Source organism: Borostomias antarcticus (assembly GCF_949987555.1).
Source record: "Borostomias antarcticus genome assembly, chromosome: 1".
Classification (NCBI taxonomy): Eukaryota; Metazoa; Chordata; class Actinopteri; order Stomiiformes; family Stomiidae; genus Borostomias; species Borostomias antarcticus.
In genome coordinates this window covers 26,403,407-26,429,479 of record NC_140234.1, presented here as the reverse complement: position 1 = coordinate 26,429,479, position 26,073 = coordinate 26,403,407, and the positions used below count along the sequence as shown (strand labels likewise).

General features: G+C 48.5%; 2 protein-coding genes across 2 annotated transcripts in view; one reads left to right on the top strand and one right to left on the bottom strand.

The window, feature by feature from the left end:
• Positions 1 to 14,475: 14,475 nt before the first annotated feature.
• On the bottom strand, positions 14,476 to 16,854 carry drc12 (dynein regulatory complex subunit 12 homolog; the record flags this gene model as incomplete). The annotated part of the gene is made up of 5 exons (XM_084454316.1): positions 14,476 to 14,604; positions 14,859 to 14,989; positions 15,151 to 15,243; positions 15,831 to 15,950; positions 16,794 to 16,854. 5 exons carry the CDS (start codon positions 16,852 to 16,854, stop codon positions 14,476 to 14,478), a joined length of 534 nt encoding a protein of 177 aa, XP_084310442.1.
• Positions 16,855 to 18,144: 1,290 nt separating this feature from the next.
• Positions 18,145 to 26,073, top strand: part of cbl (Cbl proto-oncogene, E3 ubiquitin protein ligase) — a gene marked incomplete at both ends in the record, with an annotated part of 46,394 nt that continues 38,465 nt past the window's right edge. The window contains 2 exons of the mRNA XM_084454201.1: positions 18,145 to 18,291; positions 22,552 to 22,799. Of these exons, the coding sequence (XP_084310327.1) occupies positions 18,145 to 18,291; positions 22,552 to 22,799 (395 nt within the window). The remainder of the gene's footprint in view (positions 18,292 to 22,551; positions 22,800 to 26,073) is intronic.

Below are 26,073 nucleotides of genomic sequence, written 5' to 3'. Positions count from 1 at the left end.
AATGAGATCTAGTCCCTGACCTCGGTCAGTTCCTCTCTGTCCTGACTGAGGTCACTTCCTCTCCATTAGTCTCCTGACTGAGGTCACTTCCTCTCTGTCCTGACTGAGGTCACTTCCTCTCCATTAGTCTCCTGACTGAGGTCACTTCCTCTCTGTCCTGACTGAGGTCACTTCCTCTCTGTCCTGACTGAGGTCTCCTCACTACAACCTACAGGTCAGTGCATCTACCGTGTCCATCTGCCCTCTAACCCCGACTATCTGCCCTCTGACCCCGACTCTCTGCTCTCTGACCCCGTCCATCTGCCCTCTGACCCCGATTATCTGCCCACTGACCCCATTCATCTGACCCCGTCTATCTATTCTCTGACCCTGACTATCTGCCCTCTGACCCTGACTATCTGCCCTCTGACCCCATTCATCTGACCCCGTCTATCTGCTCTCTGACCTCATCCATCTGCCCTCTGACTCTCTGTCTCTCATACTGTAACAGTTGTATTGCTTGAAAAAGGTGAAATGTGACCATAGAGTGCGTCTCGGACTGGGGTTAAAGGTCACTCCATCCTCGCTCTGACTGATGTTCCTTTGAAACTGTCTTTTGAGGTTACTTATTATTGGTTTGCCCCTATAGACGTATACTGTAGATAAAGACAAGGATTTGTTCAGATCTAATCATTCTACAGTTATCATATTTGATGGTGCCCATCCTGTCCATTTGTTAGAGAAAAGAGTTTGTAAAGAGTTTCCCTCTGAAAGGACCTTGAACCCTGGCGCTCAACGCGTCTCCCTCTCACCCCCTAGTCTCCCTCTCACCCCCTGTATGAGTGAGATCTACTCTCCCTCTCACCCCCTGTATGAGTGAGATCTACTCTCCCTCTCACCCCTGTATGAGTGAGATCTACGATGACGCCGTCTCAGTCTGGGTCTGATCATTGAGGGACAGAACTGTGTCCTCACTTTCCTTCCAGATGTTTGGTTGGTTGTTTGTGGACCGTATTTCAGATCCACTGAGGTCCTGCTAGCCTGTCTCAGCAGGTCCAGGTCCCCTAGAGACAGCGTCCCTGGGACGGCCATCATATCCCTGGGACGGCCATCATATCCCTGGGACGGCCATCATATCCCTGGGACGGCCATCATATCCCTGGGACGGCCATCATATCCCTGGGACAGCTCCGGCTCCCATCCTTCAACAGAGACAGAGACGGAGCTACTATCTGGGTCTGTGACAGACAGACTGAGCGTGTCAGGGGCTGATTGGCTCTGAGGCCTGTCTGTCTGTCAGCCAAGGCCTATTATAGGTCCATCAGTCCCTGACTATTCCCTGAAACCAGGACAAGGCCTGTCAGTCTGTCTGATTGGTCCAACCAGGTGATGACATCTTCATTACTCTGGGTGACATCCAATAGAAAGATCAGACTCTTCTATCACTCACGTCTAATGAAAAGAGCCTCTGTATATTATACATCCGCTTGCTATCTGGGCTTAATGTCCCCCCCAACCCCCCCCCCCCCCCCACACACACACACACACACACACAACACACACACACACAAATATATAAGATGTGAATTACCCTTTAGTTAGTTCATGAATATTGATGATGATGTTTCTGCTCTAAAAGTCCAGAGGAGCTGATCTGACCCTACGGAGAGAGAGGAGAGGAGAGGAGAGGAGAGGAGAGGAGAGGAGAGGAGAGGAGAGGAGAGGAGAGGAGAGGAGAGGAGAGGAGAGGAGAGGAGAGGAGAGGAGAGGAGAGGAGAGGAGAGGAGAGGAGAGGAGAGGAGAGGAGAGGAGAAAGGAGGGGAGAGAAGGATGCAAGGATAAGAGAATGGAGAAAGGAGAAGAGAGGAGAGGGGAGGGGAGGGGAGGGGAGGAGAGAGGAGAGGGGAGGGGAGGATGCAAGGATGAGAGAATGGAGAAAGCAGAGGAGAGAGAGAGGAGTGAAGGTGTGATATGAGCCAGGCTGGTGTGTCCTGGTCCTGCTGTGATGTCTTACTGTCCTACCATAGGTGTGTACACTGATCTACAGGGTTTCCCACCACAGGTTCCAGGGTCTCTCTGAGTCTATCATTTCTATTCATCAGAACAAACATAAATCACACACACACACACACATACAGAAACACACATACAGAAACACACACTCATACACATGCTCACACACACACTCAAGGTTTTTCCTGCATAGAGAATTACGAGGCGGCCGCCTCCATCTAATAAACCCCTAACCCTGCCAACCTGTACATTTTGCGTAGTAGATACATCTGTGCGACCTCTAAAAACATTTGTGCGAGTGCACATAATTGTTATGGTGCAACCTTTTTCCCACAGATGATTTGCTAGTCACACACTCTCATGCAGTGCTGTTCGTGGTAGAGGTGAAAACTAAAGTGTTCCTCCCATGACTTGAACGCCTGAACAGCCATATCTTGACTTAGGAGGGTGGCAGAAACACGGGGGTTGGACTGGGACAAAGCTCTCCACTTCACCAATGCATCTGAGCTCAAGTTATCAAGCTCCGGTTATGGAACAGACAATGCTTTCTCTATGGGAGTGTGGAGCCTCTTCTCCAGCCATTGACATAAAACCGCTGGTCTATTGTGTCGCCTACACTAGTAGGCTACTGTACATGTTTGACCTGACAACCTACAGTACATTATAGTCACAGTGATATGCCCTCACAAATGTTCTAGTCTGTTCGTTATTTAACAATAAATAAACAATTAATTGTTTGGATAATGTAGGCTAATACAGTTAGCTAAGACAAGCTAATACAGACAAGCTAATAAAGCACACATTAGTGCATAGACAACTCACCAGAATGCAGGAAGTTAAGCTTTTGATGCCCAAAATGTCCAGGGGGAGGACCCCCACACTCCCACTAGGGGAGAACCCCCAAACCCCCACTAGGGGAGGTCATCCACACCCCCACTAGGGGAGGACCCCCACACCCCCACTAGGGGAGGTCATCCACACCCCCACTAGGGGAGGAACCCCACACCCTCACTAGGGGAGGTCATCCACACCCCCACTAGGGGAGGTCATCCACACCCCCACTAGGGGAGGACCCCCACACCCTCACTAGGGGAGGAACCCCACACCCCCACGTACAGAACCACCACCGCCTCATTCTGAGCCAGGAAAAACCTGCACACACACACACACACACACACACACACACACAGTAAATACAGAGTACACACAAACACATACACACACACACAAAGTAAATACAGAGTACACACACACACACACACACACACACACAGTAAATACAGAGTACACACACACGCTCTTGTACACAATGTATATACTTATCTACCAGCACACACATGCAATTATGATGAATATAAGAAATGATGAATTAATTCACACATTTAATTAGTTATGTATAAAAAGGTGTTTTTCTACAGGTCACTGACAACAATGTCTGAAGTCTAATCTCAGCCAGCATGTGAAGACATTTCGCTGCTCCAGATAAGAACTTCTGAAGCAATGAAAACATTTACAGGGCTGATAAAGCAAGCATAGTTGAAAGGAGATTGCCAATTATAACTAATTCCAGAGAGAGCCCCTGAGACCTTGCCTCGGAAACCCTTTCTAGGATGGCAGGGGATGGCTGCTATATTTTATATGCTTTATTTTCTTGTTTGCCATTTTTATTCCACTATCAATACATTTTTAAAAACATAAAACCCGCTGCTTGTCTTCTTGTCTTTATTTACAGTTCTTAGTCCACGTTTTACTGCAGCACACCTGAACAGCACCAGGCGGCCCTAAACACAGGACTGAACATGCTCTGTGTTCTGAGGTCGGCCCTAAACACAGGACTGAACATGCTCTGTGTTCTGAGGTCGGCCCTAAACACAGGACTGAACATGCTCTGTGTTCTGAGGCCGGCCCTAAACACAGGACTGAACATGCTCTGTGTTCTGAGGTTGGCCCTAAACACAGGACTGAACATGCTCTGTGTTCTGAGGCCGGCCCTAAACACAGGACTGAACATGCTCTGTGTTCTGAGGTTGGCCCTAAACACAGGACTGAACATGCTCTGTGTTCTGAGGCCGGCCCTAAACACAGGACTGAACATGCTCTGTGTTCTGAGGTTGGCCCTAAACACAGGACTGAACATGCTCTGTGAAGAGTGATCAGAGGAGTGTTGTGAGGAGCTGCTAGTCACAGTAGCCCACATTCAGCCAAGCTTTATCCTGCAGCAGATGTCAAGCAGAGAGAGATGATGTGAGTGAAGCTAGAGAATCAACACTGTATGTGTGTGTTTGTGCGTGTGTGTGTGTTGTGTGTTTGTACGTGTGTGTGTTGTGTGTTTGTGCGTGTGTGCACTGTATGTGTGTGTGTGTGTATGTGTGTATGTGTGTGTGTGTGTGTGTGTGTGTGTGTGTGTGTGTACTCTCTGCATGTGATTGATGGTTTAATTCCTCCCAGGTCTCCTGTGCCATCTCCTCTGTATTAGAGTTGCCATGGCACACACACACACCATACACACACACACACACACACCATACACACACGCACACACACCATACACACACACACCATACACACACACGCACACACACCATACACACACACACACACACACACACACACCATACACACACACACACCATACACACACACACACACACACCACACACACACCATACACACACACCATACACACACACACATACAGTACACACACAAAACACATACAGTACACAGCACGCACACACACCATACACACACACACATACAGTACACACACAAAACACATACACAGCACGCACACACATCATACACACACACACACACACGTTGTGCTCACACTAACAAACTAGAGACAAAACAGTGAGCTTTTGATCGATTTAGCTGCAGTGCAGCAATTAGCCGTTGGTGTTGAGCGTTTGAGGGGAGGTCACTCAGGGGTCGGGGAGCTGCTGTCGGGTTGTCCCTTGACAAAGGCTGTGGAAAGTATTGACCAAAACATCTTAACATTGTTTGTCGTTGAAAAAAAAAAAAAAGCAGGTTCATTTGGTGTTGGGCAGCGCTGCTCTAATCAACACGGACTTAGCCAGCCTGGCTAACTGAGTGTGTGTGTGTGTGTGTGTGTGTGTGTGTGTGTGTGTGTGTGTGTGTGTGTGTGTCTGACTGTCTGACAGAGTGTGAGTGAGAGACACACACAGCCCAGCAGCGACGGACACACAAGCACAGTGTACACACACACACACACACACACACAATGAAGCACGCAGAGACACACAAACACACGCACACACAATTCAATTTCAATTCTCTCCCTCTTTCTCTCTCACTCCACTCCAGACATGTACTGCTGTCTGTCCCCCAGGTGTCCAGAGAGGCTCGGGGGACAGCGGCCGGCTGGACACACACACACACACACACACACACGCACACACACACACAGGGGGCTCAGCAGCACTGCTGCCATCATACCTGCCTATTATGAGATGTACTATATCAAGTATAATATTATTCACGTTGTGTTACCAGCCCTGACTGTGAGCACGCAGGCTGAGCTGGGCCAAAATAACTCAAGAGACTTTGAAGAGATTTTAAAAATAAAATAAAAAGAGGAAATATTGGCCTACTGATACAGCTGTAGATGTGATGTGTTCATCTGTTAGTTGGATGTTGGATTGATCATAATCCTGCAGTGATGACATAATCTCTAAAATGGGAGGAGGAATGGCTGTGAAACACACTCCTAGATATGAAGTTGTCTGTGTGACCCTGTGTGACCCTGTTTCTCTGGGAACATTAGCGTTCATCTACGGTCGCTTGGAAATTCGCCATATTTTGTAGTGAGTAATTTCCTAGTAGTTTAGTAGGCTAGAGTAGTTTAGTAGGCTAGAGTAGTTTAGTAGACTAGAGTAGTTTAGTAGCTAGAGTAGTTTAGTAGGCTAGAGTAGTTTAGTAGGCTAGAGTAGTTTAGTAGCCTAGAGTAGTTTAGTAGGCTAGAGTAGTTTAGAAGGCTAGAGTAGTTTAGTAGGCTAGAGTAGTTTTCTCACTCAATCAGTTACTATTCATCTACCTCCTTGCGAGTTCAATTCAACCTTCATTTAGCCGACTAGTATGTGCTAAGGAAAGGAACAGCCCCCTCCTACCTCCAGGCCATGGTCAAACCCTACACCCCCTCCAGACCACTACGCTCTGCTACTGTACCTCGGGGCGACTGGTTGCCCCGTCACTCCGAGGCCCCTGCGGTCGATCGACACGGTCACGGCTCTTCTCTGTCCTGGCCCTGCAGTGGTGTAATGAACTGCCCACTGATGTCAGGACAGCAGAGTCGCTGCCCATCTTTCGTCGCAGGCTCAAAACTCACCTCTTCAAGAAGTACTACAACGATCCTCCCTCTTTAGCACCTATTGTATTTGAGATTGCTATTCTTGCACTTTGCCTTCAGCGCTAGATTATGCTCTTAGTCACTTGTTTTAGAAAGGAGATGCACTTCTACAGTTCTGTGAAGTAGTAGTACATTAGCTTTTCCTATGTTAAATGCAATTATTGTTAGTCGCTTTGAAGCGTCTGCTAAATGACATGCAATCTAGCTTATACTGTACGAGTGTCTATCTAGCTACACATTTTCATTCAGTTTTCTTTTCTCTCTCTGGGTTAGGGTTAGGGTTAGGGTTAGCATGTATGAAAGGTACTGTGGGTCTCTGGGGCCTACAGTACAGTGATAGCGTACGTTGTATTAGGAGGGAGACACTCAAAGGTCGGAGCCCCTTCATCTTAGATCCCCCTGCGCGAAGCCAGGGCCACCGTTATTCTGCAGTCATTGGCGACACCTAGTGGCCATTAAATTGTACAGCAGGGGAGTTTCCATTGTATGCAGTGTGGACTGGCACAGCCTGGGCGCTGGCAGCAGAGAGGAGTTAATCTGTCTCAGTTGATAGAAATAGAATTCACACAGCCAATGGGCATATGAGGTTACACATCTCTGGACCATGCTTCATAAAGCACTAAGACTTACTGTACATAACTAACTTTATTGCCATTCTGTATTTTGACAACATTATGAAGGAAATGATATGCCTATTGTTGCTAGAAGGTTCTCTATGCTCCACAGCTGTAAGGCCCATTCAGACGTCCAGAGATCTGAAGCCAGACTCCCAGCGTGTCCTGGTCCTCCTGGTGGAGGCCTCCGCTCTGCTCCTCCCAGCCTCACTTCCTCCAGCTGGGAGGACAGGCTGTCCACATCCAGAGAGTCCTGGAGCACCAGCACAGGACACAAGACACATGGAACAACTGAGACTCGAATCACCTTCCATTATGGCCTACCATTAGATTAGACAAACGAGGCATTCTCCGAGGTCTGAGAATTATACTGTAGGGGAGACTCAGGTCATTTGGGATACTTTTTAGTAGAATTGCCAGGAGACCATCAAAAAAGCGAATCACTCACTCCAATGGTTTCTTTCACAGCTCTGCGAAATCTGTCTGTCCCCCTTCTACGCCTGTGGTTTCTATTCACTCGCCGGCGTCTCCTCGGTGGGGCGAGAAGTCCTCTGCACTTGCGCGGCATGGTTGTGTTTCAGAGGGACCTGAGCTTGTGGTCAGGGTTAGGGTTAGTATGGTTGTGTTTCAGAGGGACCTGAGCTTGTGGTCAGGGTTAGGGTTAGTATGGTTGTGTTTCAGAGAGGGACCTGACCTGGTGGTGGCGCGCGCCCCGTTACAGTACATCACACGGCTGGCCACGTCACAGAGGCGCTGTGTGACTTCACGGCTTGTTTGGCAAAACGACACATTTCGTTGCGTGTGTTCTGCCAATCTATGCTTCCTTGTCGAAAAATGCTACCGAAGCGCGAATCGATGGCAAAGAGCATTTGATAGATGATTTTGCCATTTTGGTCTATCGAAATATGCTACTTCTGAAATCTTACATAATGATGTTAATATAGTATCAAATTATGCGCCCCATATTCTTACAGTAGCCCATAACTGGACTGAGGAGTGGTGAAATTTAGGCCTACAATTACTTGGAGCATTACAGGTATACATGTAGCTCACTTGATGAGGATATTGGTCGATCGAAATAGAAGTTCTCTGAAATCTTACATAAAGATGTTATCAAAATATGCTCCCCATGTTCTTACAGTAGGCCTACACTTACCGCCGATTTTAATCAAAAACCGCGAATAAAGATGTCATAGTGCTGTTTTTCTCATCTATAGTTATAGACACGCATGCGCAAAACCGTAGCACCGCTCGCATAGATCGACAGAACACCTGTTAACAGGAGTCGCAGGTGAGTTGTGAGTAGCCTACAGAGCAGACAGATGCCGTCCGTCAGGTGAGACTAGTGCTCTAGTCTAGTGCGTCCTAACGATTTCCAAGACAGTAGAAATAAAAAATCCTTCCCCCATGATTGTGATTGGCTGAGACGCGCTCAATTTAGTTAGCCTAGCTGATAATGCGCTGCTTCATTGTCGCCAATAGATCGCCAAACGCTACTGCAGTGCTTTGCTTTTGCCAAAAAAAATCAGTGTAATAATACTCGGCTACTGTTCTCATAGGAATACAGGAAAGGCTATGAAGTCAGCGTATTTTCTCTATCCGTCACATAAGCTCCCCCTGACACTAGGCTGTTCATTAAATGCGCGCGCACACACACGCACACAAATGTTCTCTTCTTCTCACATAGGCTATGCAGCACCTTGCTTGTATAATAGCATGTGTTAGACGGTTAAGCAGTCTCAGTATGCTCTCCTGTGAAATGTATCACAATCAGAATATTTTTACATGTTTGGCATGGCTTGGACATAAACATTCTCCTGGCGCTTGTTTTCACTGCTCCCACACAGAGGACTATGTGCAAGTCATATCAAACACCTAAAAATATTCAGACTGCAATACATTTCATGGGTGCCCCATTGACTTCCATTGTAGCCCAGTGAGAGCCTGCAGAAAAACTGCAGCTAGCTCAAAAAACAAAACAACTTTTATTGTCATACAGTGGCTGCATAGCACACGGTGATGGGGCGTCAAGTCCACACAGAGTGACAGGAGTGTCCACTGTTGGAATTCTCCTCTGCTCTTAACCCATCTCGTTGGCCTTCCTCCAGGGGCAGCCGGGAGCAGACAGTAGGCAGCATGCAGGGGATGCGCCGCGGGGACTGATCAAGTGATCATGTCCGTCTTCGTCAGGAGAAGAACATTTTTCATATTGGGTTCTTAGGGAGGAAACCCTTGTGAACACGGGGAAAACATGTAAAGTCTGCACAGAAAGGCCCAGAGACCTTCTTGCTGTGAGGGGTCAGTATTAGGTACTACGCCACCATGCCGCACGTGAATGGTTTTGGGGTTCAGTGTCTTGCTCAATGACTCTTCAGCACACTCCGGAAGCTGGGATCGAGCCGGGGTCCTTGCGATCCCCAGCGAGCACTCAACCTCCTGAGCTCCGTGCCGCCCCTGCAGCTGGCTCAAGACTGGAACGATCAGAGAAATGATGGTCTCTATGTTTCAGGTTTACAGTAGACAGACCACAAATAGGTCTGGGAGCTATACAGTATTATCTGGAGCATCCAGCGAGATGCGACAGCCTCGGTATCCAGTGGCATTTCTCTGAAGGACTTACCCTTTGGTACGGGACCTGGCCATCACCATTGAAGACATAGTGGTGGTACGGAACCTGGCCATCACCATTGAAGACATAGTGGTGGTACGGGACCTGGCCATCACCATTGAAGACATAGTGATGGCATGGGACCTGGCCATCACCATTGAAGACATAGTGGTGACACCAACTCGGACTGTGAGAAATCTGTGTGTGACCCTGGATGACCAACTGTCATTCGCTGCACATATCACATCCGTCACACACTTCTGCAGATTCCTGCTCTATAAAATCAGGAAGATTCACCCTTCCCTCACTGATGAAACAGTGCAGGTGCTCATCCAGGCCCTGGTCATCTCCCGCCTGGACTACTACAACTCCCTCCTTGCTGGGGCCCCGGCGTCAGCCATTAAACCCCTGGAACTTGTCCAGAAAGCTGCTGCTCACCTGGTGTTCAACCACTCCAACTTCTCCCACACAACTTCTCTTCTCCGTTCCCTACACTGGCTCTCTGTAGCGGCTCGCATCCAGTTTAAAATTCTGGCACTAGCCTATAGGGCAATGAAAGGAACAGTCTCTGCTCTTCTCTGGCCCGCAGTGGTGGAACGGACTGCCCACTGACGTCAGGACAGCAGAGTCACTGCCCATCTTTCACCACAGGCTCAAAACTCACCTCTTCAAGAAGTACTACCAGGATCCTCCCTCTTAAGCACCTATTGTATTTTAGATTGATATTCTTGCACTTTGCCTTCAGCACTAGATTGCATTGGCTTTTTGTATGTTAAATGCAATTATTGTTAGTCGCTTTGGATAAAAGCGTCTGCTAAATGACTGTAATGTGATGTACTTTCTTCAATGAGGCTGGTACTGTTATGTTATGTTATTTTTATTTATAATGCGCCCCCCAACCAACTGTTACATCAGCCCGGGGCGCAGCCCGGGTACAAAAAGAGACACAAAATAATCAAGAAACTACATTTAAGACACACGACAAGGACATAAATTATAGATCGTCTGCGACAAAGAGGTGAGTTTTAAGATGTGCTCTAAAAGAGTCCAGGGTGGTGGCGGACTTGATGTTCAGAGGAATCTTGTTCCATAGCCCAGGTGCCATCACTGAGAATGCACGGTCTCCCTTTGTGACAAGTTTTGACCGAGGGACCTTCAGGGTCATCTGGTTGCCAGATCTGAGCCGGCAACCAGGCCTGAAGCTGGTAGGTTGGTCCAGGAGATCTTTGATGTAAGCTAGGGCAAGACCATTGAGGGCTTTGAAGACATACGTGAGGATCTTGAATTTCACTCTGCGCTTCACTGGGAGCCAGTGAAGGGAGGAGAGGACAGGAGAAATGTGTTCCCTCATCTTAGTGCCTGTCACCAGACTGGCAGCGGCATTTTGGACTAGCTGCATGCTGTGGATGGTCTTGTCGGTGACCCCGGCATAGAGGGCATTACAATAGTCCAGCCTTGAGAAGATGAGCATTAGTACGACCCTCCGTAGGTCGCTGGAGGAGAGGAAGGACTTGATTTTGGATACTGTGCGCAGTTGGAAAAAACAGGATTGCACCACAGATCTCACTTGCTTGTCAAACTTGAGGTCTGTGTCAAATATGACCCCAAGGTTTCTGATGTGGGATTTTTCAAGGGTGGACAAACTTTCTAGATTATTTCTGATCTGACTGATCGAGGTGGAGTTGCCGATCAGAAGGATTTCACTCTTGGTGTCATTGAGCTGCAGGAAGTTTTGTGACATCCACTCCTTTATATCCCGCAAGCAGTCCCTCAAACAGTCCAGCCCAGAGGGATCGTCTGCCCTGAGTGGAAGATAGATTTGAGTATCGTTGGGCGTAGCAATGGAAGGAAATCTTATGGCGATGAATGACTTGGCTGAGGGACAGCATGTAGATGGAGAAAAGGATGGGACCCAGTATTGAGCCCTGAGGGACCCCGCAGGTGAGGTTGACACGGCAGGATGAATGGTTGGCTATATTCACTGAAAAGGTCCTGTTTGTGAGGTAGGACTTGAACCAGGACAAGGCTGTGTTGGTGATGCCAACCCCCTGTTGGAGGCGGTCGAGGAGGATGGTGTGATCTATAGTATCAAATGCTGCACTGAGGTCCAGGAGAACCAGTGAAGCACATTTCCCTGAGTCAACGATGAGGAGTAGGTCGTTTAACACCTTCAAGAGGGCAGACTCGGTGCTGTGGCTGGCCCTAAATCCGGACTGAAATTTCTCCAGTATGTTGTTGTGTTAGAGATAGGGCTGCAGCTGACTGAGGACGGCCTTTTCTAACAGCTTCGACAGAAATGGTAATTTTGAGATGGGTCTGTAGTCGCTGGAGGTAGTGGGATCTAGGCTGGCTTTCTTAAGAAGGGGCTGGACTACCGCTTCTTTTAGGCATGATGGAACGATACCTGTGGCCAGGGAGCAGTTGATGATGGACAGGATGTGAGGACCAACTGCCTCAAAAACCTCCTTAAGGAGGGGGGCAGGGACGGGGTCCTGAGGGGACGTGGGTGGTCTCAAAGCGGCGGCCATCTTGGAGAGGGATGAGAGGGAGATGGAGCTGAACACGGAGAAGGTGGATGAGCATCTCAGAGTAACAGCTAGGTCCCGGGTGGAGGGTGGGATGTTTCTTCTGATGTTGTCGACCTTTTCTGAGAAAAAGGACAGAAACTCGTCACACTTTGTAGGGGATGCATCCTGGATAGCAGTGGTAGGAGGGCAAACAACAGAATTGATGATTCTGAATAAAATTCAGGAGTTTGGAGCATTTGCAATTACTGGGAGATATGTTCCATCATCTTCATTGATCTGGAGCCGTCGGTTGTGGGTAAGAAAAGCAAGCTGCCTGCAGGTTCCCTCTGGACTGTTACAGTCATGTTCATTTCCTCCTTATACAATTCTGCATATCCGTGGGTTATCATGGAAAAGAAAAAGCTAAGGCAGCTCTTCTGGTACAAAATTAAAAAGCCTTTATTCTTGGGCTAGTTCATGATGAACATATAATAAAAATGCCTCCATGTTTGGGCCAGGAGGCCTTCGTCAGGGCAGATCATGTTTGGGCCAGGAGGCCTTCGTCAGGGCAGATCATGTTTGGGCCAGGAGGCCTTCGTCAGGGCAGATCATGTTTGGGCCAGGAGGCCTTCGTCAGGGCAGATCATGTTTGGGCCAGGAGGACTTCGTCAGGGCAGATCACACAAACATCTCCAGCTGCAGTCTTCTTGGGTTATTTTTTTTATTTTTTAGATTAGATAAGAAATCCTATCGTCTGCTGTACCACCCTGAGCAGCTCATCAGTGGCGAGGCGGTCTGCTGTACCACCCTGAGCAGCTCATCAGTGGCGAGGTGGTCTGCTGTACCACTCTGAGCAGCTCATCAGTGGCAAGGCGGGCGCTGCCAACAGCTACGGTCGTGGGCACTACAATGTCGGCAAAGGGATTGTGGGCTCTGTGTTGGATAGGCTGTGTAATACCGGTGCGTATGGTGCTCAACTGCTGATGCCGCCCCGGGATTATGAAGTCATAATCATTACATTTTGGGGGGGGAAGGAGGTCTGAGGATGGTATTATAGTATTATAAATTGGTCTGCATCGAAATCTTGACAATTGCACCTTTGATGTTATTCATATTTAAATGGACTATTAATCATTGTCTTGTACCTCAGCCAGACCAATGCACTGGACTGCTCCTCATCTTCCACAGCTTTGGAGGAGCCAGCTCTGGCTTTACTTCCTTGCTGATTAAGCGTCTGTCTGTTGACTACGGAAATTACCAGATTCAATCTGGAGTTCTCCATCTACCCAGCTCCTCAGATGTCCACAGCCGTGGTGGAGCCCCACAACTGACCATCCTGACCACCCACACCACCCCCACCACTCAAACTGCTCCTTCATGGTGGACAACGAGGCCATCTTCGAGATCTGCTAGTGTAACAGCTGTCCTACACCAGTCTCAACCGACTCATCTCCTCCATCAGCGCCTCCAGAACGCTCAACGTGGACCTGACTGAGTTCCAGACCCGCCAGGTGTCCCAACCCCGTATCCACGTCCCCCTGGTCACCTTTGCTCCCATCAGCTCGGCAGAGAAGGCCAATCACAAGCAGCCATCTGTCCCGGGGATCACCAGCACCTGCTTCCAGCCAGCCAACCAGATGGTGATGTGTGACCACAGGTGCAGCAAGAACATGGCCTGCTGCCTGCTCTAGTGTGGTGAGATTGTGCCCAAAGACGTTAACGCCGCCATTAATAAATGCCGCTCCATTCAGTTTGTGGACTGGTGCCCCACTGGCTTCAAGGTGGGGATCAACTACCAGCCCCCCACTGGGGTCCCTGGAGGAGACCTGGCCAAGGTCCAGAGAGCTGTGTGCATGCTGAGCAACACCACCGCCATCGCCGAGGTCTGGGCCAGGCTGGACCAAGAGTCTGACCTGATGTACGCCAATAGGGCCTTGGTGCACTAGTCTGTGGGAGAGGGCATGGAGGAGGGAGAGGTCTCTGAAGCCAGAGAGTACATGGAGGCCCTGGAGAAGGATTATGAGGAGGTGGGGGAAGACTCTGGTGACTGTGGTGATGAGGAGGAAGATGTTGAATATTGAAATAAAATGCAGCATTTAAATGGTTTGTCTTATGTGCCAATTCACTTGTTGCTGTGCCGTGGGAATTGGCGGGAACTGAGATGGGAATTCCTTCCAAAGGGTTGTACTTTTCCCTTTCATCGCTGACATCTGAGGTGACTGTGGGTAGAACATGATTGGCTACTGTAATACTCCGGACCATGCTTTATAGAGCACTAAGACTTTCAAACTCAAAAACTTTATTAAATTGACATTGTTTTTTGACATAAACACAAGGGTAGGCCTACAGTATATGGTTGAAACAGACTGAACAGCTGTAACCCATTCAGATGTCCAGAGAGCTGAGGCCAAACTCGGAGAGCAGGTCCTTGTAGTCCTGGTGGAGGTCTCCGCTCTGCTCCTCCCAGCCCTGCCTCACCTCCTCCAGCTGGGATGACAGACTGTCCAGAGAGTCCTGGAGCAGAAGCACAGGACACAAAGCACATGCAACAGCTGGGTCTCGAACCACAGACCTTCAATATCTACTATTAGACATTAGACAATACAGTATCATTCTCTTGAGGTCTGAGAATGACATTATGTTAGAAATGGATGAGAATAGTATGAAGACAGAATGCTTTACTGCTGTACAGGCTCATCAATTCAGCAGGGACAATTCATTTACTGTATGCAGTTTGCCCAATCAATAAAGCGTCTATCATAACTCACATGTAGGATCTTCTCATAGTCAGTCTCCATGTTGTCCAGTCTGCTCTGTAACTCAGCGATGGCGCCATCCTTCTCCTGCTGCATCTGCTCACGATGTGCGCCCTCTGTCCTAAGATCCTCCTGACACTGGGCTGAACATCGCACGCACACACACACACACACACACACACACACACACACACACACACACTCTCTCTCCATTGCAAATGCTCTCTTCATATAGTATGCACTGCACCTTGCTTGTATAATAGCATGTGTTAGACGGTTAACCAGTCCTCGCATGTGTCCTTACCGAGCTGCTGTCTCAGCAGGCTGACTTCCTCCTCCAGCCTCCTCACCTTAGCTGTCAGCTCCGTCTGCATGCTCTCATACTGGCGGGACATGTCTAGGGGAGAGGGGACCGTCACACCTAGCTACCTGAACTACAGCTTCACTTCCTGAACTACACGCTCTACAGGATGAGCTTCATATCCAGTCCAGATATGAGGAACGTTTTTATCTCAAAGATATACTTGAATACTTAGTCTAGATAGATAGAGGTGTCCTGCTTGCGACGCGAGCAACAGAACGCGACATCGCACGCTTGCTGTCCTAACTGAAAACGTTAAATTTCCTGTTCTGTTACGTCATTTGTCTATATTCCCAACTGAAGACAGTTAAAGAAGGAACGCCTGTCAACGCGAGCGACAGGAGGAAAATAGGAACAGAGCGTCAAAAGGGCAGTTAAAACGTCGCGCCGCTTCACGCTGCGTAGCTCGTGTCCAGTTAGGACATAACAATAGAAAACAAAGCAATGGAACGCATTTTGTAGCTGACGCTCACTCGCGTCGCATGTAGTTAGGACACGGTGTTAGAACTCAGAGTATGCTAAACATAAATTGTCCGCAGGATGTGAAAACATCTGTGTGTGGAGAGTTGTGCAAGGCGTGGGCGGAGCAGCAGACGGGAGGCCCTGTTAATGCTGAAGCAGACCTGCGCTCACATCTCTCCGGTCCTGCCTCTCGCAGCGCAGCGTCTGCTCCATGTCTCTGACCCGGGACCGCATGTCACTGCTCACCATCTGGGCCTGCCGTGCAGCATCGCACCGCAAGGCTGGGGCGCGCACACATACACACACGCACACAGGCACACACAAATACACGCACACACACACAGATACACACACACACAGGCACACACAAATACACACACAGGCACACAAAAATACACACACACACAAATACACACACGCACACACAAATACACGCACACACTCGCATGCACACACACACAAACACACACATACGCACACACAAGCACACACATGCACACACAGACACACACACAAATACACACACGCACAAACAAATACACACACACACGCATGCACACACAAACACACACATGCACACACAAGCACACACACTCACATGCACGCATGCACACACACGCACACACACAAATACACACACACACACCCATGCACACACACACAAATACACACACAAATACACACACACACAAGTACACACACACACACATTTACATATGCAAAGACAGACACATGCATGCACACATGTAAACAATCAAACAAGATGTAATATCACATTAGCATTCTGCATGGGCATGTTTAATATGAGTAAGAATATAGCAACCAGTTGATGTTGGATGGCTTAAGCTAATTACCTAGATGATCTTTCAGAATCTCAGCATCCAACACACTGCTCCTGTACTTCATCATCAGTCCATCCGCACCTGTATCCCGTTGGATGACGTAGTTACAGTAGTATGAGAAAATCAACAGATGCTCATTTTGATCTGATGACATCTGGATAATATTTGCTACAGAAATGACGATATAACCTACCAGGCTACCGTGTGATGATGAAGCTGAACATGAAATACAGTAAATTCAACAGATAAGAGTTCAGAGGAATGGAAAATAAGTAGGCCTACCATCTTCCGGTTTCTTCTTTGCCTTCTTTATCTTTCGTTTAATCTTTCTCTTTGGAGGCATCTTCTCCAGTCGAATAATGTATAGGCTAATGTAGCTGTGTTACGGACTGTTGAGTTTATGGTTGATTGACTGCCAGACTAGCCAATTACAGGTTGAGTAGAGCACTTTCACTTATTTATTGCAGTAGAGGAGCGCTTTTATTGGAGCTGTCTGCTAGAGACGGTCGCTAGGGCATAGTTGGCGTCTGTGGTTGTTGGGGTGACGAGCAGACGCGCTCCGGGAATCCGGGGGTGTGTTCAAGTTAACTGGGACTTTGAATGAGCACTTCATGTCTTGCGGGCTTGAAATAATCGTCAGGATTGCCCCATCGAGTATAAGCACAATTCATATACAAAGCAGAATACTAAAAGAGAAAAGGGGGACGTAAAACCGACATTAAGTGAAATAATGGCAAAACTATCACGGCGGTTCCGTTCTTGCCCTTTCTCAATTAGCGAAGGGCGGAGAATTTGGGTAAAATAAAAACAGAAGAAAGTAACACCGCCTATTAGAAAAACCCAATATGGGCAATTTAGCAGAATCTTGGGGGATTCTATAAAAGAAACCTGGCAACCCTGGGGTCGAGGGCGAGGTTGTGTGAACGGAAGGGGCTTGCACAGGAAAGGCAACGCGACCACGCATAGGCAGCACACTAGAGAGAGGAGCAACACAAGGCTGTGCTTATTCCCCCTGTTGTATTTATTGACCCTAGCTCTCCCTGTCTGAAGTAATATTTTGTGACAGGTTAATGTAGGCTAATTCCCTCTTCAGTCTATGGGCGTCAGCGTTTGTTCCTCCTCCAGCAGTGAAGCCAGTAAAAGGCTGCCAGTCTGGCTTTAGTGCCGCTAGTGACACCTCCGACTGCCCCGAGCCCGCAGTCTCAACTTCCCTTCAAGACTCAGAGTGCTCAGCGCAGACGAGACGAGCGAGCTGCCGAAGAGAGTCAAGGCCACGGAGAAGGAGAACGCAGTCGGTTCTTTTTTGTTAGCTAGCTTAAGTTAGCTAATGAATTAGCCTGTCTTGGTAGGGTAGGGTAAGACTGAGCGGCTTGCCCAGTTCACTGACAGCGGATCCAGCGATCTAACGTTAACGTTAGTTAGCTACCGAGCCAGCTAACGTAACTGCTTGTTCTTGGACGGGGGGTTTTGGCTGACCGATCTAACCGATGGGACCCTTCCTTCGATAGAACCCCCCTCTCTCCCCCCCGACGGACTCTCGCTCGAATCTGACTCGGGCGCTGTCTTCGCCGGGGGGTGCCGAATCACATCTGCCTCTGGCTGCCGCTCTGGCCGACCCTAGCGGAGCTCGAACATGGCTGGAAACCTGAAGAAAGGCGGAGGGCTAATCGGGCTGATGAAGGACGCGTTCCAACCCCATCACCACCACCTCCACTCACACCACCAACCCGGCGCCGTGGACAAGAAGACGGTGGAGAAATGCTGGAAACTCATGGACAAGGTGCGTGATAGACAGTGCTGCTATCTAGCGTAGCTAATCAGCTATTATTGATAATGAAGCTAGGCAGGCAGAAATGAACGAGGCAGGATAGCTAGCTTGCTAGCAGGCCAGGCAGGAGGCTTTTGCTGTTATTTAATATTGTGCATTATTAGCTACTGTTAGCTATCTTAAGAAGACCAACGGTGGTGCTTGAGCTAGCCAATAATGTGCAAGGGAAGTGCGATGTTGGGATCATTAAGGTTCGCACTGATAGCTCTGCATGGGGAGGCTGACACACAGCTAATCACACGGGGCAACATCATCATCACACTCTCGCTATTGCTCCATAACAGCCCCCAATACTGTTACCCTTCTGGCTTCACACAGCTGTGCGTTGAACACGGTCCAGCAGTACAGGCTAGTCCAGAGTGGATGTAAGGGCACATAGCAAGCTGTTTGGTGTTTGGTGGTGAAACCGGGTCAGTTCAGGGAGTTTCACACAATCTAGCTATTTGACTGCAGTTTCTAGCCCTCATAAGTGCAGCTACTGTAGCTCTCCACACCCGCAGAAGTCTACCAGAGGTGCTACCGTTGGTGTGTTCACTACTGAGGAGGTGAAATGTGATCTAGTCAGAGAGTTCTGGCCTGTTGAGCTGTTTCACTGGAGACACATTTAACTGCTGTGCCTCTCGGAAAAAAACGTTGTAGCAGCTTGACCCCCATTTCCTGTGGGTTTCACACTATCACAAAGTGCTCAAGAGAGGAGAGTACAAGACTATTGTATCTCTACCTCCTCTCTCCAAGCTAGGCTGTAAGCCTGAGTCAACCCCAACCCCTACTCCGTTAGCAGTGACACCCTCCTGCCCTATCTTGCATTGTTAGCAGGTCGTGGTAGCTGTGGACTGACACATCTTTCCCACTCTGGCCCAGGGGGCCGTCACCAAGCCCTGGAAACCAGAAGTGACACTGCACTTCTGCTTCTGTCTCTCTGAAAGTGACCTGCTCTGCACAATCAATACACAAGTATTATGCTGTCCGCAGAGGAAGTGTGTGTGTGTGTGTGTGTGTGTGTGTGCGTGTGTGTGTGTGTGAGGTTGTAGCCTATCACTGAGAAATGTCAGCCTTAAGTTGCCATTCTTCCAATATGCCAGAGAGCTGTAGAGATTATCTTACAGGTAGAGTACACAGCCTATAGAACTCCAGTGCTTCGGTCACACACAGTCCACTACACCTCTGACCGCATAATTAAAATAGAGGCTAGGGTCACAGAGAGGAAAACCACACAGGACACGTGTGTGTAAGTTCTAATTCTGAACATCTCCTTCCACAAACACCCTTTATTAGGCTAGCATAGTACTGCTGCTACCACAGGGCCTCCAGTCAAGCAGGTCAGCCTCTGCTGGGTGGTTCGCTGGCCTGGAACGCCTGCCCGTCCTGGGCAGCAGGTGGGTGTCTGTGTTGGCATCTCGTTGTCCCGTTAATCACGCCTCATGTCCCCAGCAGGTTAGGTATTACACTGAGCACAACACTGATTGGTGAACGCAGTTATTATGTCACAAACAACAGTTAGTCCACAGGTGGAACATTAATGTGCACTCTGAAAATGCCTCTCTCTCTCTCTCTCTCTCCCCACCTCTTTCTCTCTCCCTCCCTCCCTCTCTCTCTCTCTTTCTCTCCCTCTCTCTCTCTCTCTCTCTCTCTCTCTCTCCATCTATCTCGGGCAGTGCAGATGGGTGAGCCAGTGGATAGAATATTCTCTTTTTAGATTACATGACTCCAAGCTGTCTGTCTCTCTCTCTGAGTACTGTGAGATTCTAGACTGTTCTCTGGAACCAGCAGTTGAACATTAATGAAGCCAGCTGGCCTGGCCGTCTGGGAACACAGCCCCCCAACCCTAACCCTAACCCCCCCCCCCCCCCCACAGGAGGAGGACTGAGTTACACCTGCACAGCTTCCTGGTGTCATGAGTGGACAGCTCTGTCTTCTCAGTATGCTCACTGTCTCTGTGTAGATGATTGACAGACAGGTCTCTGGGCTGTAGCACTCTGTGGGGACTTGGCCATACTGCACACTGGGTGTGGGGTAGAGTAGGCCTGCACACCTGTGTGTGTGTGGGGTAGAGTAGACCTGCACACCTGTGTGTGTGTGGGGTAGAGTAGACCTGCACACCTGTGTGTGGGGTAGAGTAGGCCTGCACCCCTGTGTGTGTGGGGGGTAGAGTAGGCCTGCACCCCTGTGTGTGTGTGGGGTAGAGTAGGCCTGCACCCCTGTGTGTGTGGGGGGTAGAGTAGGCCTGCACCCCTGTGTGTGTGTGGGGTAGAGTAGGCCTGCACACCTGTGTGTGTGGGGGGTAGAGTAGGCCTGCACACCTGTGTGTGTGTGGGGTAGAGTAGGCCTGCACACCTGTGTGTGTGGGGGGTAGAGTAGGCCTGCACACCTGTGTGTGGGGTAGAGTAGGCCATCTGTTTGTCTGACCACAGGGATACCATATGCCTACAGTGAAGTCTGTGTGCATGTGTGCAAGTGTAGGCTCTGCGCTCGACCGTGCAGGCCTACGTCAGTGTGTGTGTGCGTGCGTGTGCGTGCGTGCTTGTGTGTGCGTGCGTGCTTGCGTGTGCAGGGCTCAACGCTAAGGTTTTTTTTCACATTCCCGGTCGGGCAAGTGGGTCAGAAATCTACTGGCCCAAAGTAATTTTTTACTGGCCCGAATACAAATTGTTTTATTTAAGCTGGTATCAATTAAAAACAGACTACAGTACATTTTTATGTCATTTATTATAAATATTGAATTAATATATTAAGCAAATGAAACATGTAAACTTCAAAAACTGCAGGAAATCAGAACCACATATGGCCACAAAAGATGGGAACAACACCAAGGCTTCTCTTTTCAACATTACACAGGCCAGCTGAAAAATACAACCACCACCTCCAAAGATACCCATTTGAACTCCTGGCCCGAATACAAATTGTTTTATTTAAGCTGGTATCAATTAAAAACAGACTACAGTACATTTTTATGTCATTTATTATAAATATTGAATTAATATATTAAGCAAATGAAACATGTAAACTTCAAAAACTGCAGGAAATCAGAACCACATATGGCCACAAAAGATGGGAACAACACCAAGGCTTCTCTTTTCAACATTACACAGGCCAGCTGAAAAATACAACCACCACCTCCAAAGATACCCATTTGAACTCCTCCTTCCACGCCTCTTGAAATGCTCTTTTGCGCTTAAACTCATATTTCTCATTCTCCTCCATGTTGGCATGTTGTCTGACTCTGTGAGAAAGAGTGTCACCACTACACGTCACATACTCTGTAGGCGCTACTCAATCTTGATTGATGGAATGGCACATTCAAATCAAATCAGGCAAAAAACCTTTTTATGTTAAAAGTAAACTACGCTGTGTACACGTCTTTTTTTTGTTTTGAAAACACGCTGAGCATTGAAAAAATGCCACTGGCCCAATCGTGCCAGTGAGTTATATATTTACATGCCCAATGTAGCTGTTTACTGCCCCCGGGCCATCGGGCAACCGTTATTGTTGAGCCCTGGTGTGTGTCAGATCTTTGCGTCAGATCTGTTAGTCGACCAACAGGAAGTGGTGAGGTTGAGATGAGACTTTCCACTTCTATCGATGTCCTTAGAATAGATTCACTACCCTGACCCTAGAGTCAACAAGTGCGCTCAACTAGAGACTAAAGACATTCGTCCAGGTTTCGCACAATTTGAGAGATTGAAAAACACCATTGCAGAACCAATGCAGCGTCTTTAGGATAGTCCTTCCTAACCCTAGCCCTAACCCTAGCCCCAACCTAACCCTAGCTCCAACCTAACCCTAGCCCTAACCCTAGCCCCAACCTAACCCTAGCCCCAACCTAACCCTAGCCCCAACCTAACCCTAGCCCTAACCCTAGCCCCAACCTAACCCTAGCCCCAACCTAACCCTAGCCCCAACCTAACCCTAGCCCCAACCTAACCCTAGCCCTAACCCCAACCTAACCCTATCCCTAACTCCAACCTAACCCTAGCCCTAACCCTAGCCCCAACCTAACCCTAACCCTAATCCTAACTCAGCAGCTCACTGGATTGATGCTTCTCTTTTGAAGGAGCTCTTCTGAGAGAGAGACTGGTCAGGATCCCTCTAACCCCGCTCCTCTCCTCTCTCTCCCCATCCTCTCCTCCCCCTCCTCTCCCTGTCCTCTCCTCCTCCTCTCCCCGTCCTCTCCTCTCTCTCCCCCTCCGCTCCACTCCTCCCCCCCTCCCCCAGGTGGTCCGTCTGTGTCAGAATCCCAAGCTGGCCCTGAAGAACAGCCCTCCCTACATCCTGGACCTGCTGCCAGACACCTACCAGCACCTGCGCACCGTCCTCTCCCGCTACGAGGGCAAGATGGACACCCTCGGGGAGAACGAGTACTTCCGGGTCTTCATGGAGAATCTGACCAAGAAGACCAAGCAGACCATCAGCCTGTTCAAGGAGGGGAAGGAACGCATGTATGAGGAGAACTCCCAGCCCAGGTGAGGAGGAGGAGGACAGAGATGTCTGACTGGCTGTTTTGATACCTGTGTAGTATTGTAGTGTTTCTGTGTGTGAAGTCCCAGATCAGGTTAGGAGTCAAGACGGTGAATGAGAAGCACACCTGAGTTCTCTTGTGGACAGGTGCAGGTCTTGGTTTGCAAATGAAAACTTTTTTTATTACTGTCTGAAACATGTCAGTACTAATTGCAAATACACTTGGGGTGCACTTGATTTACATCACCAGGGCCGCCATTTCACATTGGGTTAGAACATGACATCAACATGGATTTAATGTCGTTTTTTTGTCACTGATAAAACACAAAGTACTCTATAATTTCAAAGTGAAAAATACACACATATTTCAAAAATATGTAAAACTATAAAAAACTGTCAATGATTGATTGCCTAAGTATTCTCTCCCTTTGCCATGACACACCTAAATGAGCTCTTGCACAATCAACTTTCTTCAGAAGTCACAATGTGCAATGTTGCACCTGTGTGCAATTGAGGCATTTCACATGCTTTCAGAATAAACACACCTGTCCTTGGGTGAGCCCACCGCTGGGTAGAGCATTCCTAAACTACACTATGAAGACCAAGGAACATTCCACACTCCGGGACAAGGTTCTTGAAAAGCACCAATCAGGGAAAGGATCCAAGGCATTGAACATCCCCCGGAGCACAGATAAGCTCTTCATAAACAATGGAGAGAATGTCTGAGCTGTGAATCGGTCTAGAACAGGCCTCAAAAGCAAGGTCCATGGTCAGATGGGAACTCTGAAGGAGGTACAGTCCTCCATGGTTGAGATGGGAACTCTGAAGGAGGTACAGTCCTCCATGGTTGAGATGGGAACTCTGAAGGAGGTACAGTCCTCCATGGGTGAGATGGGAGAAGCTGCATGGGACAACAACAGCCTGGACTCTTCACAGATCTGGCTTTTATGGGAGAGTGGCAAGAAGAAAAAACTCACATAAAATATTGGCTAGAGTTTGCCTTAAGGCATATGGGAGACTGAGTCCAAGTGGGAGAAGATTCTATAGACTAAAAGCAAACTTTTTGTCCTCAGCACCAAGTGCTATGTTTGGTGCCTAACACTGCTCATCAACCTCAGAACTCCATCCCTACTGTGAAGTATGGAGGTGGCAGCATCAGGCTGGAGATGCTTCCCTGCAGTAGGGACTGGAAACTAACCAAGATAGAGGGCAAAATGAATGGAGCAAAGTATAGAGAACTTCTGAAGTTGCATCCGCTGAAGTCTGCAAGAGACCTGGGACTTGGGAGAAGATGTCTTCCAGCAGGACAATGGCCCGAAACATGCATCCAAAGCCACTCAGGAGCGGAAAAAAAAGAGTGAATATCCTGAGATGGCCGAGTCAAAGCCTAGACTCTGAGATGGCCGAGTCAAAGCCTGAGAATCAGTGGCAAGACTTAAAAATGACTGTTCACCAACGGTACCCATCCAGCTTGATGGGGGGGGGGGGGGATACTATATGGAATCAATTATTTTCAGTTTTATATTTGTAATTAATTTCGGAAAATGTCTGTTTTTTCACTTTGAGTACTTTGTGTTTATAAGTGACAGAAAACGTAATTGAATCCATTTTTCTACCATGGTAACACAAGACAAAAGTCCAAGTGGGGATCTAAATCAAGTGCACCCCAACTGTTTATAGGCTGTAAACTGAGCCATACTGGATGTGCCCAGAGAATCCAGTCTTTCCACACTAGTCTTTCTTTAGCACCATTGGAGCCCCTACAGTGGCGGTCTCACCAGGCTGGCTCCACCCTGCTCAGCTGGGCTCACGAGCACCTGGAGCTGGGAGTGCTGGAGCTGGGAGTGCTGGAGCTGGGAGTGCTGGAGCTGGAAGTGCTGGAGCTGGGAGTGCTGGGCTGAGAGGCTGAGGCAGACAGGGAGGCTGAGAGGCTGAGAGAGGCTGAGGCAGGGAGGCTGAGAGGTGCAGGGGGGCTGGGACATAGAGAACCTCAGCGAGGCGGTGTGGTTTATATGCAAGCAGCTCTGTGGTCAGTGACGGTGGAGATGTTGCCACTCGTCTTCAATCCTGTCTACTTCTGACTTTCCTTTCTAACTGTCACTTTTGTCTCTGTATAGCCCTCTCTTTGTCTATATATCTCTCTCTGTATAGCCCTCTCTTTGTCTATATATCTCTCTCTGTATCGCCCTCTCTTTGTCTATATATCTCTCTCTGTATAGCCCTCTCTTTGTGTCTCCATCTGTATATCTATCTTGGTATACAGGTATCTCTCTGTCTCTCTCTATATACAGGTATCTCTCTGTCTCTCTCTATATACAGGTATCTCTCTGTCTCTCTCTATATACATGTAACTCTTCCCAGTAAGAGGATTTTCAAGTAGTCTTCATCTGCATAATAAGCCATGAAGTAGACAGCACCTTTTCTGAGGTTCAAGACAAGGTTAGGCCTACCTCTTCTGTTAGTTTGGGTGTCTCGGGAGTTGAAGAGGAGAGGTCCACGTTAGCCAGCCAGCCAGCAGACCTCAGATATGACCTACTAATGTCAGTGGTAGGCACACGCACACACACACACACACACACACCTCTCACCCCCTCTGTGAGGGGCCTCAGGGCAGACAGAGTAGGAAGTATCACCTTCAACCTTCGGTGGAAACTGACTCAGAGCCTGCCAGTAACTACTGCTGCTTTACATGTCACTAGAACAACTGACCCAGAGCCTGCCAGTAACTACCACTGCTTTACATGTCACTAGAACATCTCTCTCTCATCGGCTATGGAAATGCGGTGGTCTGCTTTTCTTCTTCTTCTTGTTCTTGTTAAGTAGTGCTGCTTGTTTCTTCCTCTTAATGCCGGTTGTTTCCAGAGAACAGTTCTGTCTCTGGTGTTGCTGTCCTTTTCCTGAGAACCAGTGTCGCTGAGGCTGAGAGAACATCAACACAGTAGCAGATGTGTGCGTGTGTGCGTGCGTGTGCATCTGCATGTGTGTGCGCGTGTGTGTGTACAGTATATGTGCGCTCTCTCTCTCTCTCTCTGTAGTTTATTGTCATTAGTAATATCATTAGTAATGGATCTATCTAAACTGTGTCCAGTGTTCCTCTGTGAGATTCATTCTCCTCATGATCACTTCATTACAGCGTGGGCTGGAGACAGAGAGCTGGTCCACACACACACACACACACACACACACACACACACACACACACACACACACACAGTGCAGGGACAAAGGGTACTATTGTCTGTAGAGAAGGCAGGCAGGCCAGGGCACCCGTCAATGAGC